The 18,596-nt window shown below is 43.9% G+C and overlaps 1 protein-coding gene across 1 annotated transcript in view; it reads right to left on the bottom strand.

The window, feature by feature from the left end:
* Nucleotides 1-18,596, bottom strand: part of ACOT13 (acyl-CoA thioesterase 13) — a 52,008-nt gene that overhangs the window by 12,710 nt on the left and 20,702 nt on the right. Inside the window, exon 2 of the mRNA XM_078687951.1 lies at nucleotides 16,511-16,695. Coding sequence (XP_078544077.1) covers nucleotides 16,511-16,695 — 185 coding nt within the window. The remainder of the gene's footprint in view (nucleotides 1-16,510; nucleotides 16,696-18,596) is intronic.

The following is an 18,596-nucleotide window of genomic DNA, read 5'->3' as shown; positions in this document are numbered from 1 at the left end:
TAGAATCACATAAAATAACCGCCCAGGGTTTGCATGCTGCCTGTTATGTTATGCACCTATTATCTGTCTTCACTGTCATAGAAGTGGAGCTGGCCCAGATCGTGAGCTAGTCCTAAATGTCCGCTATTCCTATAATTGTATTTGTGGTGTCCACTTTGAGGAAAAATGATGCAGGTTTTGTAGAATATTAGATTAAAACCTTTGCAAACTTGATAATACCGGTTTTTAGACAGCACTCTCTGACGTGGCTTTTGCAGTTTGTATTTGCTGCAGACACCAACATGGGCGATCTATTATCTAACTTAGAGGTTCTAAGTTCCCAGCGTCGGAATGATAGAAAGCTGAGCAGCTTGCTGCGATTTTTTACTTGTGACAGTAGATGTCAGCAGGGAGCTATGATCTGTGCATTAACCATTCAACCATGAGCGTGTTAATTTAAAAATTTTTTTGTTGTTGTTGCGATATTAACACGAACATTAATCCAAGCGACTCCTCAAAACAAGACACGACGAAGGGTCTTACTGTTAATGCTGGCTTAGAGTGGGAACCGTCAGAACCCGGGTTCCATTAGCTTTTCTTATGCGGGAGCTGGGTTCTGGGCTGGGCCTGTTGAAGCATCACGTCTATGGTACCTGCACCAATGTGATCAACTGTTAAATAACGACTCGTTAAAAACATTCTGTGACTGAAAGGTAGGGCTATTTGCAGGCCCCGCTTAAATCCATGAATTATTTTACCAACCGGAAACTTGTGATCTGCGCTTAACGCAAGGGTCTCTGCAAGTATCGCACAAACCCACTGATCGGTCTTGCATGGACTACTGCAGTTTACATGCAGTGTCCTGGTGCATTGCCACTTTAAGTTATTTTATTATGATTCAGACCTGCGACCACGCACAGATCTCTGTAGCAAGTGCATTTCCCAGCTGAACTACCCCACTCGTAGTAAACTATGAGACGAGCTGTATACACGTAGACTATGTGACGTAGATGTTTACAGCAGGTACCTCAACCCCTAAGCTACCTTAAAATGCCATTTGTTATATGTAAACCGGAATCGCATTACTTTTCGAGTTTTCGTTGGCGCCAATTTCCTGAGGGAGGGGTACAATAATGCCATTGTACTGATATACCATAGACTGGCTGTTATTAACCCGCCTCGTGACCCTGGCCCATGGTAGCTGCCACTAGTGCAACAGCGAGGTCTTGTTAAGCCACGTTGAAGGCAGTGCTTAATTTGTAAAATTTGAAGTGCAGGTGCTCAAATGTTTGTCAGAGGCCACTCCCACTTCCTCCATTGGCTCCACCCACTTACTCTATCCGCTCCACCCACATCCTCAATTGGCACTGCTAAAAGTCAGATGTAATACCCGATCTGAATTTCAGGATAGGAGGTTCCCCTGCCTTGTGAAAAAGATTAAATCAAAAAGGGCATTTTAAGCACAATTTTGGAATAAATTTACTAAAATCACTAATCATTTGAAAAGGAACAAATCCAGTGCTCTATGTGCCGATTTGGGGAAATTACAATATTGGGGTATCATAAGGAGGACAGGTACCTCTCCAGGCAGGTGCAGTAATAACAGGCCATGTTGCCAATACATTGTGAAAAGTAGAAGAGCTACTTTAGTCAGCTGGTCCATGTTTTCACTAATGTGCTGCCTCCATAGCAGGTGTGAAGTCACGGCTGCCCGGAGAGAGGGGCAGTGCTTTATATATGCACTGACCAAGTCTGCATCTGGTGCACCCACTTAAAGAGGCCAGGCTTGTTCACTGGAATATGGGCTGCAGTTTAAGTCCCATGTGTTTCTAAGTTCATCAGATGCTGATGCTCTTATATCACTCCTTTCTGGTCTGATGCTCTTGCCAAGTAGAAAACCTGCTCTCAGCCTCACTGGCTATGCTGCAGCCCCACATTACCTCTTTGAGCCACAATTGTGCATTTTCAGGTTCAACAGATGCTAAATGACTGTCAGTGCAAGTGCTCTTACCCTTTAGTCCAACTGTAGTTTGTGTTTGGCTACTGTTTACTCACACAGATGATGGGAATGTCACGATGCAATCTACATGGAGCTTTCTCTTTGCCTGAATGTTAGCACACCTCCCGTTTTTACCAGCTCAAAACAAGCTCCCAACAACTGAGCAACCGTGTAATGAGCAGCATGTGTTGTTTGAATTATAAAAAGTGCAAGCAGAGGTCATGAACTTGGAATTAAATAGGTGATCAGCAATATAAACACACAGTGTGTGAAACGGTCATGTATACATGTGTGCTTTTTCAAAACGGAATTCTGTTCCTATTCAATTTATGAATTTAAAGGGCAGACTTACTTTCCTGTCCTGTCCACAATCCTCTGTCAAACTCCAGGGTGCTCACACTATCCGCCCTTCCTGCTGAACAGCGGGACTCACACTGTCCTACCAGGCAGAGAGATGAGCTGAACTACCCCACTGCCCTCCATTCATACAGTACAGTTCTGTCTCTTAAAATGGCAATGTCTCACGTCATTTCTCTCAAGCACCAGGGCTGCCTTAGTGTGTTTTCTGTGACAGAGTTGAGTTATCTCGGAGTTTTCTCTCTCTTGCAAAAAGTATAAGTGTGCTTAATTCGCAACAGGGGTTTCTAATTTGACGTAGGTGATACCATAGGGAGTCGGGACGTCTCATTGTCATCTCTTTCAGTCTCAAATCTCCGGGACAGCCGTGGTAGCACCGAGGCCCCCACTCTCTCTTGACAGGAGTTGTCTGCTGAGGCGTGTGTTTGATGAGGAGGAATGGAGGGCGGAGGTGGGTCACGGGGCGAGGCCAGCCGATACAGGATACATCCCCACAAGAAGGCAGACTAGATGCCGAGGGGGCTTGACAAGCGAAGTGATGCAGGAGTCCCGGCACTACCTCTGCTCTCTATCGCCACGACATTTGTGTGGAGATGGAGGGTCACGAGTGGGGGGGCTATAAATATTACGATTTAAAACCATTTGCGGACCGAGAAATTCACTACATCTGAATGCAGACACAGGATAGAGAGGCACAGGGAACTCACATCAAAACATAAGGACCGGGGGGCGTGGCTTGAGCGCCGCACAAGATGGCGGCTTAACTTCGGAGCTCCGCTGTCCGAGCGCCGACACCAGCGATTTCCGCTCCATTTCCGGGAGTTACACGGACACGCATAACTTTTACAGGCATCGGAGCATGAGGTGAGCAGAATGCTGCTAGTTGCGTCCCTCAACTCCATTCAGAAGCGCACTTTTTGTGAGTGACGCGGCTCGCTCTTTCGGCGGCCGCCATTTTCTCCGCTTTCACCGCGTTTTTTCCTCAGCCGGAGAATGTTTTGTTTTACGCGCCATTGCGCTTCCTCAGCACAACGCGGATTATGACACTCACTGATTGTGCATTTGCCCCATAGCTCTCCAGCGACAACCTGTCCACCTCCAGTGCCTGTTACCTAACGTTTCCATGTTGTCTTACCTCACAAGAGCAGCGCTTTCTTACAGCAATATTTTTCTCAAGCTACTGCCATGCCTACAAAAAGCGCTTGTTTTTGAATGAATTGGAAACAACTATTTTCCTCCTGGCCAGTGACTGTTGAGCTAAAATGGTCATTGAGCTTGGACTTTATAGTTTTATGAGGTGACTTGTTGTGGCACAGTTCTATAATCCTGTGGAAGAGCTCCTGCTGGGAAGCTGTGTGGAATATCGATAACTTTTGCTATATTTTTTCACACGCTTTATACTTTTCTTTGTATCTTCGCACCAAATAGTGCCTGCTTCACGGACCATTTTTTCTTCGAACCTGGAGTAACATAGCTGTTTGTCTATCTTGCATTCTATGGGGAAACTGCGCAATCTTAAGCTTACTGCTCCTAAGACCATACCGCGTCATTCTTCAGACTCTGACTCTATGTCACAAACCATGGATGACCCCGTTTCCACTAAATTGGATGTTAGTCATGGGGCTATTCCTAAATCTGCTACCCCCAGTAAGCTTTTACAACCTGGATCTACGAAACGTCTGAAAATAGGTCCTCCATCTCCAGACAACACGTCGCATTCGGCATCTATGGATCTGATCCTTGCAGAACTTCGGGCACTCAAACCCTTCATGGCTGAGACCACCAAAACACTGCAATTTCTCCATGATAAATGGTCTACTCTTGAATCGCGGGTTCTTTTGGTGGAGCAATCCACGGAGGCTCTTCATACTTCAAGTTCAAAGATTTCAGTGTTGGAGAAGGATGTCTCTCTCTTAAGAAGGCAAACCGAGGAGTTGGAAAATAGAAATCGAAGAAATAACTTACGCCTTTATAATCTTCCGGAACTTACAGAAGGGTCCAATCCAACTGCCTTCTTCCAAACCTTCTTACCAAAAATTTTAGATCTTCCTCCTTCTTCTTCTTCACTCAATATTCAACGTGCACATAGACTTGGTCCAAAAGTCTCCACCAAACCCCGCGGAGTCATCATGCTGTTTTTACAGTACACTGACCTCCTTCAAGTTCTTTCAGCAGCAAAAGCTAAGAAACAAGTTATGTGGGAAGGTCATCGCTTATATCTTTCTCAGGATGTAGCTAAAGTAACAGCTGACCGCCGGAAACAGTTCCTTGACTTGCGACCACGACTTCGAGATCTTGGGGCCAGATTTGGTCTCCTCCATCCCTGCCTCTTCAAAGTCACGTACAAGGAAAAGACAACAACTTTCGAAGATCCTCAAGTCCTTGAAGAATTTCTCCGTCACCATGAAAACATCAACATGGACACTGCAAGACCTGTTTAATTGTTCATATTTTATTCTGTTTGTTTAAAATGTTTACCTTTTTGTTACCCTAGTATACCTACTCTTTGTTTCCTCCACCCTATTGTATACCCCTACTCCTGGTTCATTATGTCTTGATATTGCGCTGTTTCTATATTTGGTCCTCTATTGTTTTCTCTAACATCCTCTTTTTTATTTGTCTTATTACAGATCCTCTCCTCATGTTATCCAACCCGATGTATTTTTACTCCCTTCAACTGACCCTAAGCTGGTTACTCAGGTGTTCGATGGCGTGAGTTTTTGTTGTCGATGTCGTCCTCTTCTGGCGTCGTCACCCCTCACTTTTCTTCTGTGTTTGTTAGTATGTCTCTACTTTTTTCTAACTTTCTTCTATTTTTCCTACTGTTCTTTATCTCTATTTTCTTTCCTTTCTCTTTTTTCTTCCTTTCTCTTGTCTTATTCTCGATCTTTTCTCTTGATCTATTTCTCTCACAAACTCTTTTTCGCATTCTTACTATTCCTCTCCTCTTATCTCAACTTATTTCTCTCATAAATTCGTTTTTGCATTCTCACCATTTTTCTCGGCCTTCCTCAACTTCTTTTCTACTACATCCTCTCTTTTATATCACTCTCCTAATAATTTGCATTCCGAGTAGTCACCTGGAATGTTAAGGGGTTAAATAACCCCATTAAACGTCAAAGAGTTTTAACACATTTAACCAGACTTAAAGCAGATGTAGCCCTCCTTCAAGAATCCCACCTTACAGAATTGGAGGCTACCAAACTTAAGCGTTGTTGGGTAGGTCATGTTTTTTATTCTCCTGCTGTAGGTAAGAAAAATGGTACAGTTATACTTTGTCATAAAAAGTTAAATGTTTCAATTGTATCTCATGAATGCGACACTAATGGCCGTTGGGTTATTGTTCTTCATCTTATAGACAAAATTCCACTAGTTGTTTTCAATATTTATGCTCCCACAGGTGTTGATAAATTGTTCTGGCCTGCTGTTTCTGCTAAACTTGTTACCCTCAATGACCAATATGTCATCCTTGGCGGTGACTGCAACCAAGTTCTTGACCCCTTTATAGATAGGAATTCAACAGTTAAATTTGTCCCTTCCAAAATGCATTCCCAGTTCGTCTCCTCTATACAGAATAATGCTTTAGTTGACATTTGGAGGCTTTGTAACCCAGATCTCAGAGAATACACTTTCTATTCCCCCACTCACCACTCCCAATCACGTATTGATTATCTCTTCCTCAGCAAACCATTAGCACAACTCGCCATTCATTCAGACATAGGTTCCATTCTAATTTCAGACCACGCTCCCGTCTTTGTGGACATTGATCTTATCCCCTACTCCCCTCATTCAGGCCGCTGGAGATTTAATAACACTCTACTCCTTGATTCTAATTTTTGCACTCAATTTACAAATTTTTCTACTGAATTTTTTACACTTAACCATCTTCCAGAATCTTCCTTTGTCATGATATGGGACTCCTTTAAAGCAGCTGCACGAGGATTTATCATTAATTTCGTTTCACAAAAGAAAAAACAATCTATCTCTAGGTCAACTCAACTCTTAGATAAAATTAAGAAATTGGAATATGCTTACTATAATTCAAAATCTGAATCTTCTCTTCGTGAACTAATTTCTGCCAAATTTGATTTTAATAAATATACCACCAACGCCGCTTCAAACTCTCTTCTAAAATGTAATTCCCGCTATTACGGTGGACAGAACAAAATGGGCAAACTTCTGGCCAATTATCTCAAAATACGAAAAGAAAGAACAAAAATTGAATCCCTACAAGGCCCAGCTGGTGTTTCTTTCTTTAAAGACAAAGACATATTGGCTCAATTCGTTTCCTTCTACCAAAGTCTCTACACTCCCGAATCTCTTCCCGACCCTAATGATCTTCTTACATATTTTCAAGACATCCCCCCTCCAGAATCCTCTCACCTTGACTTCCATTCCTTAGATTTGGACATTACCCCTTCGGAAATCTCTCATGCAATCTCTATTCTTCGTCGAGGTAAAGCACCAGGGCCCGATGGTTTTACCATTGAGTTCTACAATCACTTTTCCTCCCTTCTTCTCCCAAAATTGCATTTGTTATTCCAATCCTTTGCGGCTTCCGGCTCCTCTCAAGGAACTTTCCAAGAAGCATTAATTTGTTTAATACCTAAACCAGATAAAGATCATACTCTATGTAAAAATTATCGCCCTATATCACTAGTAAACACTGATTATAAAATCTTCGCCAAAATTATAGCTCTCCGATTAGATCCCTTATTGCCAGAACTTATAGGCCCTGAACAGTCTGGATTTGTTAAAGGTCGCCTATCATCAGACAACTCTCGAGTCTTCTTTAATATTTTAAGCAAAGCTCCCTCCCTCTCTATCCCCCTCGCTGCTATTTCCCTAGATGCTGAAAAAGCATTCGATAGAATAGGGTGGGATTTTATGTTTCAAGCTCTTCGATGGTTTGGTTTTCCCCCTAAATTTATATCTCTAATATCCTTACTATATTCTAGTCCTCACGCTTCAATCTTTGCAAATGGTATGATTTCCGACTACTTTCCTCTTCAAAGAGGGGTACGTCAAGGATGCCCCCTATCCCCTCTTCTGTTTATTATAGCCTTAGAACCCTTTTTAACTAAAGTCAGACTCGATGATACAATTACTGGTTTTCAATATGGTCCTCAAAAGCAAGCTAAATTATCGGTATACGCTGATGATATTTTATTTTATTGTTCAAATCCTCAAACAACTCTCCCTTCCTTTCTCCATCAAGTTTCTTCTTTTTCCACTGTTTCAGGTTATCCCCTCAACACCGACAAATGCGAAATTCTACCCCTAAACCCCTTATGTCAAAAACATCTCTTTGATTCCTCTGGCTTTTCCTGGCAACCCACGAAGATTAAGTATCTAGGTATATGGTTTGCTCCCCGTATTCCGGACACTCTTAAATTTAATTTTGAATCTCTCTCTAATAAAATCACTGCATCGATAAATCGTTGGAACCCTCTCTTCCTTTCTTGGTGGGGTCGTTTGGACTCCATCAAAATGATGCTAGCGCCCTTAGTTCTCTATTCTGTTTCCATGATTCCCATTCGTATACCAGATCATTATTTCAAGTCTATAGACTCCCTTCTTATAAAATTTTTGTGGAAAGGCAAAAAATCTCGGATAGCTCTTTCTTCCTTGAAAAAAGATAAATCCCTTGGTGGCGTCAAATTCCCTCACTTTAAATCATATCACAGCGCATTTTCTTTAAAACAAGCCATGAGGTGGATCTCTTCTGATCTTCCTCACATTCCCCCCCTATGGCTCTCATTAGAATCTTCTCTACTTCATCCTTATGAATTCGAAGAAGTTCTTTCCTTTTCCTCTAAGGTATCATCCATATGCTCTCCTATCATCTCTCACTCTTGCTCTCTTCTTCGTCCATATTTATTATCCTCTTACCCATCTGCCTCCTCCACCAACACCCAACCTATCTGGCATAATAAACTTCTCAAAATCCGTAACCGATCCTTATATTGGAAAACCTGGCATTCCCAGGGTCTAAAATGGATCTCACAACTTCTCTCAGACAATCAACCTCTTCCTTTTCAGGATCTCCAAACACAATTCTCGCTACCTTCCTCATCCCGTAAACAGTATTTATCACTACTTCCATCCCTTACTCAATATCTTTCATCGCTCCCGACCTCCAACTCTATCCCTATCACAAATCTTTCGATTTCTAATGCTATCGACCAATCTCTTTCTGCTTCATTTATTTATAAATCCCTACAGTCCTCTACTGACCGTACAAAATCTAAAGTTGAGTTGGCTTGGGAAAAAGATTTATCTCACACATGGTCCCTCATTTTATGGGAAAAAATTTGGTCTAAGATTCACAATACATCCAGGGCTGCAAATACTACACAAACCTTATTCTTTATTTATAATCGTACACTATTCACTCCATTAACTCTGTCATCCTTCTCCCCAGACACTCCATCTACTTGTTGGACTTGCCACTCCCCCCTGGCCGATCTGAAACACATGTTATTCGAATGTCCTCATATTTTACGGTTCTGGCACTTAGTTTGGTCTCAATTGCAAAAGATTTTCAACTTTACAGTTTCTTTTTCCATTACACATGTTTTCTTAGGTTCCCTCTCTCCTGTTTTTGCTGAATCCCATCACAAACAAAAATTACTTGATCTCTTTATAGCTATTGCTTTTCACCATATTACATCACACTGGAAACAAGCTAATGATGTCTCTTTTAATGCATGGTGGAACGCAGTTTGCTTTAATCACAGACTTGACACTAATTTTGTTTCTCCCATTTCCTTAGCAATCAAACGTGATCTTTTATGGCTTCCCCTCACTGAATATTTATCCACAGTTGCTAGGCCTCCTCCCTCATCTCCGATACGTATTGTTGAAGTTTGTAAACCACCATGAATGCATTTTTCTAGTTGATATTATGTTCCCCAATACATCTATTGTTTTAGCATATTATTTATATACTTTTATAATTTAAAATGTTTCCTCATCTCCCTATATTCCTTACATTCATTGCTTATTTTATTTGTTTATGCATAAGTTTACCTTCACTATTTTACGCCAAGATGTAAGAATGATTTATGTTTCTTATAACTCTTGATTGTTTCTTCATTTTCTGTCTTTGCTTCTTTCTATTTCAATAAACTTCAAACTTAAAAAAAAAAAAAAACATAAGGACCCATACATGGGGCAGAAAGGTATATGTAGGTGAATTGGCACTGCCCTTTATAAAAGTGGGGCAGAAAGACGGAAACTGAAACTTGGAGAGCTCGAAAATGAGGTTAATAGGTTAAAAATGAATGTATTGTGAGCGTGTGTAAAGTAACTTGTGCTCAGTGACACTTACCCCATCAATGCATTGGTAATGTCACTGCCCTCCTAATCGCACCGCTGCATCATGGTGGCAGCTGAGCTCTCCGCAAACGCCAGAACCGGTACTTGCCGGGGCTGGGCCAGTCACTCCTCGCTGATTGTCAGCGAGTACTGATTGATGGTCATGGAGGCATGAAGAACGGGCCCAGCCGTGAAGTGCAGCGGTAGCGCGGCCCGTCTGAGAAGAGAGGACTCGAGTGCCTGGCACAGATCAGGCTGCATTCAGATTTTCACTTGGCTGCAGGCCGCTGCACTCTGTAATGGCAGAGCGGCCAGGCTGCTGAGGTACCTGGCACCACCCTGTAGCGGCCGCGGGCCCCATTGACTTCAGATAGGGGTGCGGCAGATCGCAGTAGAGAAGGAGCCTCCTGGTGCGCGGGGGCGCCATGTTCTACCGCCGCACTTGGAATAAGAGATATGCCTCGGTAAAGTGTCATCCCCACTAAGTTGGTAGGGTCAGCGGAGCTTGCCTAGTCACTCGGCACAACGCACTGCAAATTACAGCGGCAGACTACTCCCGCCTCTGACAGCTTGCGCAGGCTCATTCATACTTTAAATGTATCGCGCGCGCCCAATATGTCACACTATCGGCTGTTGCGATTGGATGCCACGTTAATACCGCGCATCATCATTGGGCAACCATCATCACGTTGACAGACTCTCGTGAGCAACAGGTGTTAGTGGAACACTGTAACCAGGCGAGCCCAGAGCGAGGGCACCGGCACAAATTAAGCACTGGTTGAAGGGCATGTGTTATTCCGCATTGCAAAGAATGAACCCGGGTGCAACGTTCTGATTGGGTGGAGATATCTGTGAAAAAATTCAGAGGTTGGCAAATAAATCCATTTCTGATCCGAGCGTTTGCTATATAGTCTGTCTGGAGATTTAATGTAACATACTCTCCTTGGAAATATAAAGTAGAATGGCAAAGAATGCACATTGTTTCAGTTTACGTTTTATGTGAAGAGCAACCGATATTCTAAATCCAGCTCGTTGCCTAACTCAGACGATTTGCCACACTTCCGCGGTGTGAAGACAAGTACCTATTTAACTCAATCCGTCGTCTGCCTGCTGTTCACACCTTGGCAGACATGCAGGCTCATTCGTAAGGTTAGAAACCTTGCACATTCCCCAAAGTGCCCCCTCCCCAAGAAAGAAACCCCTTCTAAACAGCGTCCGAAAAGGAGCTCGCTGCGTTGGACGTCAGGCGGAGGTTCCGCTTGAGGGAGAATGAGTCACGTGCCTGCACAATGATTAGTGTTTGACGAGATCCAGGCCTGATTCTCTAGTTTACCACAGACATTTTTAAAGTGCCTGATGTAATGGGGCTGAATCAGCAAACTGCTCCCTGCTGAACCATTACTGGCCACGCAAACCATTAACCCTTGCCGAAGATGTGCTTCTAGTTAACATCAGTTAATTCAATTCCTTTCTTTGGAGGTCGCTAGACCGGTCTGCCGTCCCGATTAGCACTTAACAAGAGTTGTTCCCTTCTGACAAACATGCTCGGTAATTATAAAGCTCAAAGTACATTAGCGGGGAATGACGTGGGTGTCCCGGGCCGGCAGATTCGGGGCGTGTTTTTCGTGCTCTCCCCTTCCCATTGGCTGGAAGGTAAAATTCCAGCCAATGGGAAGAGGAGAGGGCGGGACTTAAAAAAAGACACGGAAACGCCCCCGAATCGCGTTCCGACGGGGAAATAGTGACTGACAGCCAATCTCTTCCAATGGCTAGCAGTGCTACGTCCAGGCCGAAACCTAAAAAACAAGCAAAATCTTCAAATTAATCAGATTGCTACTACTAGGACAGTCAAGTTATATGCAGTGTTTGTCCATTAAACAGCATATTCATTTTAAATGAAGACAATTCCATCACACACAACTATCTTCGGAGGTTGTGAGCCACCAGACACACCTTTTCCTAAAAGGGTAAAAGTAGGGAGAGTTACAAGCAAGTCCTGATGGCTTAAACACTCCTCTAAGTGGTGATGTAAGGGACTGCCCAGGAGGTGGAGATGACCCGCAGGTGAATGGGTTATTGGGGAATCCATAAGACCTGACATAAAATATATTTGTGCCAAGATCTAAATTGAGGATTAAATGCCAGGGCTTAAGGCAAACGATTTAAAGCACAGAGGCAATAAAGGTGAGGATGAAAATAATGTACATATCTGCAGAAAACATAGTTTTACATTTACAAGACGTGATGATATTTTAAAATATTGTTAAGTTATTTTATCAAATATTATCTCTTGGTATTGTAATTCATTTTGTATTTTTCATGTTTTTCAAAAATATTAAGAAAATATTTTAAATAAAAATGAGGGTACAGCAGTGGTCCATTTTAGAACATGGCAAACACAAAGAGATAGATGATGGACGGAGCACTGGAACTTTTCAGACACTTACCCCCAGTCCCAGATCTGGGTTGAATCCATCATCGTGCTTCATCTCACTTTGCCATCTCAGTTCGGACCCAGCTATATGCAAATCAGTCTTGACACTGTGCCTCATGGGAACAGTCCAGCCCGAACTGTGCTGAATGGGGTTGTCAAGCAGTGATCAGCGTTAGAATCCAGTAATCTAATACAGCCATTTATCAAAAGAGATCAGTGAAGGTGAACAGTGTCCTCTGCTAGCAGGGTTTTTCTAGCAGTAGGGGAAACTGCTTGGCTCTGACGTACCGAGTAAATTGACAACTGTTTTATTTATTGAATTTTACAGTAGGCAGTTACAGTATAACTACAGGGTAGTATGCATTCCGGTCTCAAATCTATACTACTAATATAAAGAGAGAACTTTGAACCTTTGAGGCGGGTAAACTCGGGAACCACAGCGCCAATCCAAACACCCGATACATCGTTGTAATTGTCAGGGTCTGCAGATGGACATAGGCTATATAAAAACATAAAATATACGTTCTTTAAAATATTTACGATTAAAAAAAAAAGTAGTCCCTTGGAAGTAGCGCCGGCCGCGACGTGCGTGCTGACATCAGGAGTGCGGGGAGGAGCGGCGTACAGGAGCGCGAGGAGAAGCGGCGGACATGAGCACGGGGAGGAGCGGCGGACAGGCGGGGAGGAGCGGTGAGGAGCGGCGGACAGGCGGTGAGGAGCGGCGGACAGGCGGGGAGGCGCGGCGGACAGGCGAGGAGGAGCGGCGGCTGAGGTAGGTGAAGCGGATCATTGGGGGCCCTGAAAGTGGAGGGTACGCTCCGGGGACCCACGGACAACATCGGGGCGGGCGGGGGCCCTGAAGCCTGAGACAACGTCGGGGCGGGTGGGGGCCCAGAAGCCCGATTGCTCCCGGACAACGTCGGGACGGGCTGCTAGTATATTGTAAAATTCATAGACAGATAAACCTCAAAGCACTAGAATCCATCGGGTAAGTATGTGAAATGGGGGCAAGTGGGGGGGGATAGAGAAAGGTGAGGGATTAGAAGGAACAGGGGAAGAAAAAACGAATATGCTGCTCAGTGGGCATGTTAGTGCGCTTAACTAGACAAGAGGCTAGGGCCTCAACCCACATTGGCAGAGCAGTTTGGCAGGGTGCCATATTAGGAGGAACTGAGCTATCGACCTGCACGGCACAAAGCTCAACTGGTCTGGTCCGACCAAGAGCGACAAGAGGGGGAGGAGCCACGAGGCAATCAGATTTGTGAGGATTTTGTTAGCAATATTTATCATGGCGAGCAGCCTATAAGTATCAGAGCACAGAGGGTCCTTATCAGGTTTAAGGAAAGTTACTATGAAGGCCTCGCACAGAGAAGAAGGGAGTGCACCATTATGGACAGACTCCTCATAAATATCAAAAGGTGTGGAGCAAGCAGGGATGCAAATTCCTTATAAAAAGAAGCAGTGAGGCAATCGAGGCCAGGAGCTTTATCTGCAGGCAAACCCCAAATAACATGAACAATTTCTTCTAACGTGAATGGTTCATTGAGGAAGAGGTGATGTCCCTCTTCCAGCCAGAGCAGTTGTACCGAGTCCATAGGGTGTCAAGTCAATGGGAATGAATGATGGGAGAAGTAGTACAGATCCGTGTAAAAGCTCACCATGGTACACTGTATGGCAACACTGCCTACCTGTATATTGTGGTGAACATCCAGCAGTAAGACCACGTAGCCGCTTGCCCAGGGTTTGCGCAATGGCCCAGCCAAGGTTTTGCCCACCCTGTCCCCTTCCCTGTGCCACAAAGCACGGGCCTCCTTGCCAAGATGGTGCGTCTTCCGAAGTGCTGCTTGCAAGATTCAAAATAATGGAGTTCTAAAGCGCGAATCTCAGCCTCCAGTCTGGACAGGTCCACCCCTAGTGTCTTAAGCATCCCAGCCTGTTTGGCAATGCAAACCCAACAAATGACCACCTTAAAGGCCTCCCACAGGGTGGATGGGGAGTCAGCCAACTGCGAGTTATGTTCACAATATTCTATGATGGCCTCCCAAACTTCACTTCAGAATACTTGGTCCTGCAATGCACCGGGGGCAGTCCCCAAGAAAACGCACTCTGTGCTGTGCCAGGTGGGTGGAGCTCTAAAAGAACTGGGGCATGGTTAGACAACATTTGCAGAAGATGCTGGACATCAGTGGTCCAGGAGACGTCTCTCATGGCCAACCAGAAGTTGAATCTGAGCCAAGTATTGTGTATGGATGTTATGGATGTTCCCTCAAAGCTGTGAATGTGGCGAGGGCACCAGATAGCTGTAAAGCTATTGCCAGTAATAATGCTACGCAGTAGTGCAGTAGCTTCTGTGTGCAGGCTGCGTGTCTCACTAGATCTATCTGCACTTGTGTCAAGTACCACGTTAAAGGCCCCCCTCCCCCCCCACCAACAGCACAGCCCCAGGCCCATCGTCCCCAGTAGGTGCCAAACCTCTGCAAAAAAGAGGGGAATCATCCGTATTGGGGCCATACACTGACACTAGTCTCAATGGGTGTCCCAGTAAAATCACTGCCAAAATGACATAGCGCCCCTGTGTATTGCCAAGTGCGCAACGCGTACACTAGTGCAGCTACCTGAGCATAATTCAAGTAGCAGACTACATGCTTCTCAACAATCCATTTTGCCCTTAATCACGTCTATGTCGAGTCTGTCAAAATTAACTCCTGCAGCAAGCCGATATCGATTTTATTTAATTGTAAATATGAAAAGACTTGTGTGCCTTCCGTCTGTCATTCATGCCCCTGATGTTTCAAGTTAAGCATTTTACTGATGCCATTGAGAGACATGGGGAACAAACGCAGGGGGAGTCCACAGCCTGTCAGCTGTGTGCAGTATAAAGGGGAAGGACCATGGAGCAGAGTGGATAAACAGGAAAGAAAACAAACAAGCATTGGCATAGCCAATAGGTCTCGCCTTTGGGACCTTATAAGTGTTTGGTTATCCAGCACAATATCCTTGGTGCAACAACATCAACTGTTGCATGGCTAAACAGTTATAAGGTCCCAAAGGCAAGCCCTTTTGGCTATGCCAATGCTTGTTTAGGACTTGTGCCCTGAGTAAAACATGTGACTTTCAAAGTCACAAAAGCACCAGAAATGTAAATGGCACAATAAGGGTATGTGACAAGGTCACGGATAAAGTGAAGGTGCAGCGATTACCCCACCACCAGCTCACGTGACAAAAACACTGGACCCGGAGGCCGATTTGTAACCCTTATCGCCTGCGTGGTATTATCTTTCTTTCGCTTGGCTGGAGGCCTGTGCTTCAGGAAATATGTTGCAAACTAGTTCTGCATTTGTCTCTCGGTTTGTCATTGAGGCGGATTTAGAATTTCCCGAGCTGGGCGGTGTCTCAACCGCACACGTACTGACACACGCTACTCGCCTCTTCTGCAGCAGCGCCCCTTGCTGCACCCCCACTCTCTGCCTTAGCAAGACTGAAACCAGGAGACAGCCGAGGGGCCGGAAGCATCCCGAGAAACGACGACCAGAAGAGGAAGTCCGCCTGGACGGAGACATTCTTTAAACAAGGTAGATGTGAGCTCCAAGCGCGCGCAGTGGTTTATATTTTAATTATCAGTATTATAGCTAAGAGGAGGAACATGTGTCTCTTTTAAGGAATGCCTTAAAAAACTTTTGATGCAGAAGATAAGGTAGAGTTCCGCTTCTTTGAGTTTTTGGGTGATAAGTGGACAAGTGTGAACACTGACTTGTTGTTGTGCCGGATCTGTGTTTAATTCTAGGAATTAATGATGACTCAAGCATTAGCAGGGTGACAGATCTGTGGACTATACATGGGTGAATTCTACAGGATACTGTTACGCATGCGTTTCTTGACATAACGCTTTACTAGGGGAAATTACCAGCTGAAATAAAAAACAAGACAAGCCTGGATTTGAAAGTGGTGTGGGTGCGCCCTCCGTGGCAAAAGTGAAAGCACATATGTTGACAATTAAGGCGAGACGCGGCAGGGGAGGGGCAGAGGAGCGTTCAGAAAGCGCGCGAGCTTGAGGCTAGCAAAAGCCTCTGGGAGCGATTTCTGAAGCCCTTTACTAAAAGTCGAGCAAGCAGCGCATGCGCTTGCTCTAGGCTCGACCTAAAAAAGGCATTCAACAAAAACAGTGCCTCAACCCATAACCCACTTCGGCTCCCCAAATAGGCCAAAGATAGATGATTTATACAACCAGTTGACTTATCATTTTCCTGTTTACACGATAAAATAAAAAACTAGCTTAATCAGTCTGTTCAGTTCAGTAGCTGGACATACGATAACATGCATTTAGGACTATCCAACAGTAATGTCAGTACTAATAAAAAGCAAACTGTTGGTGGGCAGTTCGCATGTACTTATCCAATATTAATGTTGCAAAAAAAACTTACGTAATGTTCATATCCACACTGACCCCTGGAATTCCTCTTTCTGTGAACGCAAGCGCTGCTGTTGAAACCACATCTATTAGAGTGGCTGTCATACCACCATGCAGTGTGCCTAATTTGTTTGTATGTTCCTCTTCAACTCTCATTTCACAAACAACCTTTCCAGGACTTGCAGAAACAAGGTCTACCTAATTGGGAGACAATTAATACATTTATGCATCGGCTGCTCAAGAAACAACGGTGAACACATTACAAAATATTTCAATCAGCTCAATTAGATTAATCGAATGTGGAAGTTATTCCACCACTTCACCTCCATTAAGAAAATCAGCAAATGGTTCATTCCCAATGAATCAACTAAGACTTTATAGTTAAGGGGCACTTTGTCTTACTGGATATTTTGTCAGATACATATTATTGCTTAAGCACAAAACTATTGAAAGCAGAAAGTACATTTAAATTATTGCAAATTATACCTTTTGCTATGTTTGTACTAATCCTTCATTTAAGATTTTTTTGCAAAGACACATATGCAAAAGAAAGTGTATATTTTCAATTTGGCCTTACTCATATCACTGTCTACGGTGAATGGCGCCGTTCATTATCAAATGCCCCAAATGCAATCAGAATAAGGCTAATCTAACTCACATGCTGGTCTTATACTACTTTTTGCAATTATTGGCGCCAGAAATAACCCCCATTTGGAAGACCAAATTACCTCTGTCACCAGATCTCCTTATCTTTGGATGTTTTGTGAGAAATAGTGTGTAATACGAGAAAAATGGCAGCATGGTAACTATGCTATGCACCACCTAGTTGTAATACTAACAACCTGTAATCTGAAAGGCACAATGACAGTATGCGAAGGGTTATAATAGACCTCTTCAAATTTATCCGAGGACTTAAATTTAAAAAAACATTGCGGTCTTGCACGCAGACAGCTCTCATAAAAGCCATCAGATCAATACCATTCCATACGGGGAGTATGTACGTGCAAGAAGGAACTGCAGTGAAAACGTGGAATTTGATCTCTGCATCCAAGACATGACTGAACGTTTTTCCAGGAGGGGATACAAACCACAGGTACTACAAAAAGCGAAAAACAGAATCAAACGAATAAACAGAGGAGCCACACTGGCGAACCAACAAACCAAAACAGAAGCCCATCAACCGGTGAGGCTCATCATGGATTACAATGAAATAAGCTCCGTAGTGAAAAGGAGCATTAGCAAGCATTGGGGAATCCTACTGGCGGATAGATCTCTAAAACATGCCATCACTACCAGGCCACAGATCACATATCGACGTGGAAGAAACCTCAGAAACAGACTATGTCCTACTGTTCCACATGGTACAAGGAACACAGCGTGGCTAACTGAAAAATCAAAGGGTTTCTACAGATGTGGCGACTGTGGAATGTGCCGATGGGCCAAACATGGCATCAAGTCCTTCAAAGGTTTTCACAAACAACAATACACCATTAACACTAACATCAACTGCAACAATAGATATGTGGTGTATATCATCGAATGCACATGCCATAGCATATATGTCGGCAGCTCCATCAGGCCCTTGAGAGAACGAATCAGGGAACATGCATGGGCTATTCTCCAACAGGATGCACGCTATCCAATGGCAACCCACATGGCCACCTGCCCCTCACAAGGAACCACAAAGAAGCTCTACTTCTTTGGAATAGACATAACAGAGGCGATAGGGTGAGGGGTGGCAATAGGGAACAAAGACTAAGACGCCAGGGAGCTACCTGGATTATGCGTTTGCATGCAATAAAATACGGCCAAAACACGGATGATGAGCTTCATTACTTTCTAGGACCTTGAATAACATTATCACTGGCCGTGTGATCAACAACATGACTATATGATCTCTATACGACATACCTTTGTCATTGACTAAATGACTCGCCTAGTCCCGCTTTCATCCTGGACTAATGAAATGTCATTTGATTGAAATGCTCGCCTATTGTAAATGCTTTATATTTTGGCACCATGATTCCATGTTTTTTTCTCCAATTCACCAGATAGACAGGTTTCTACCGCTTCACTAATTACTGTTGTAGTAATATTAC

The sequence above is a fragment of the Lissotriton helveticus genome, chromosome 4_1, assembly GCF_964261635.1.
Source record: "Lissotriton helveticus chromosome 4_1, aLisHel1.1, whole genome shotgun sequence".
NCBI lineage: Eukaryota > Metazoa > Chordata > Amphibia > Caudata > Salamandridae > Lissotriton > Lissotriton helveticus.
This window is presented reverse-complemented; position numbering and strand designations above follow the sequence as displayed.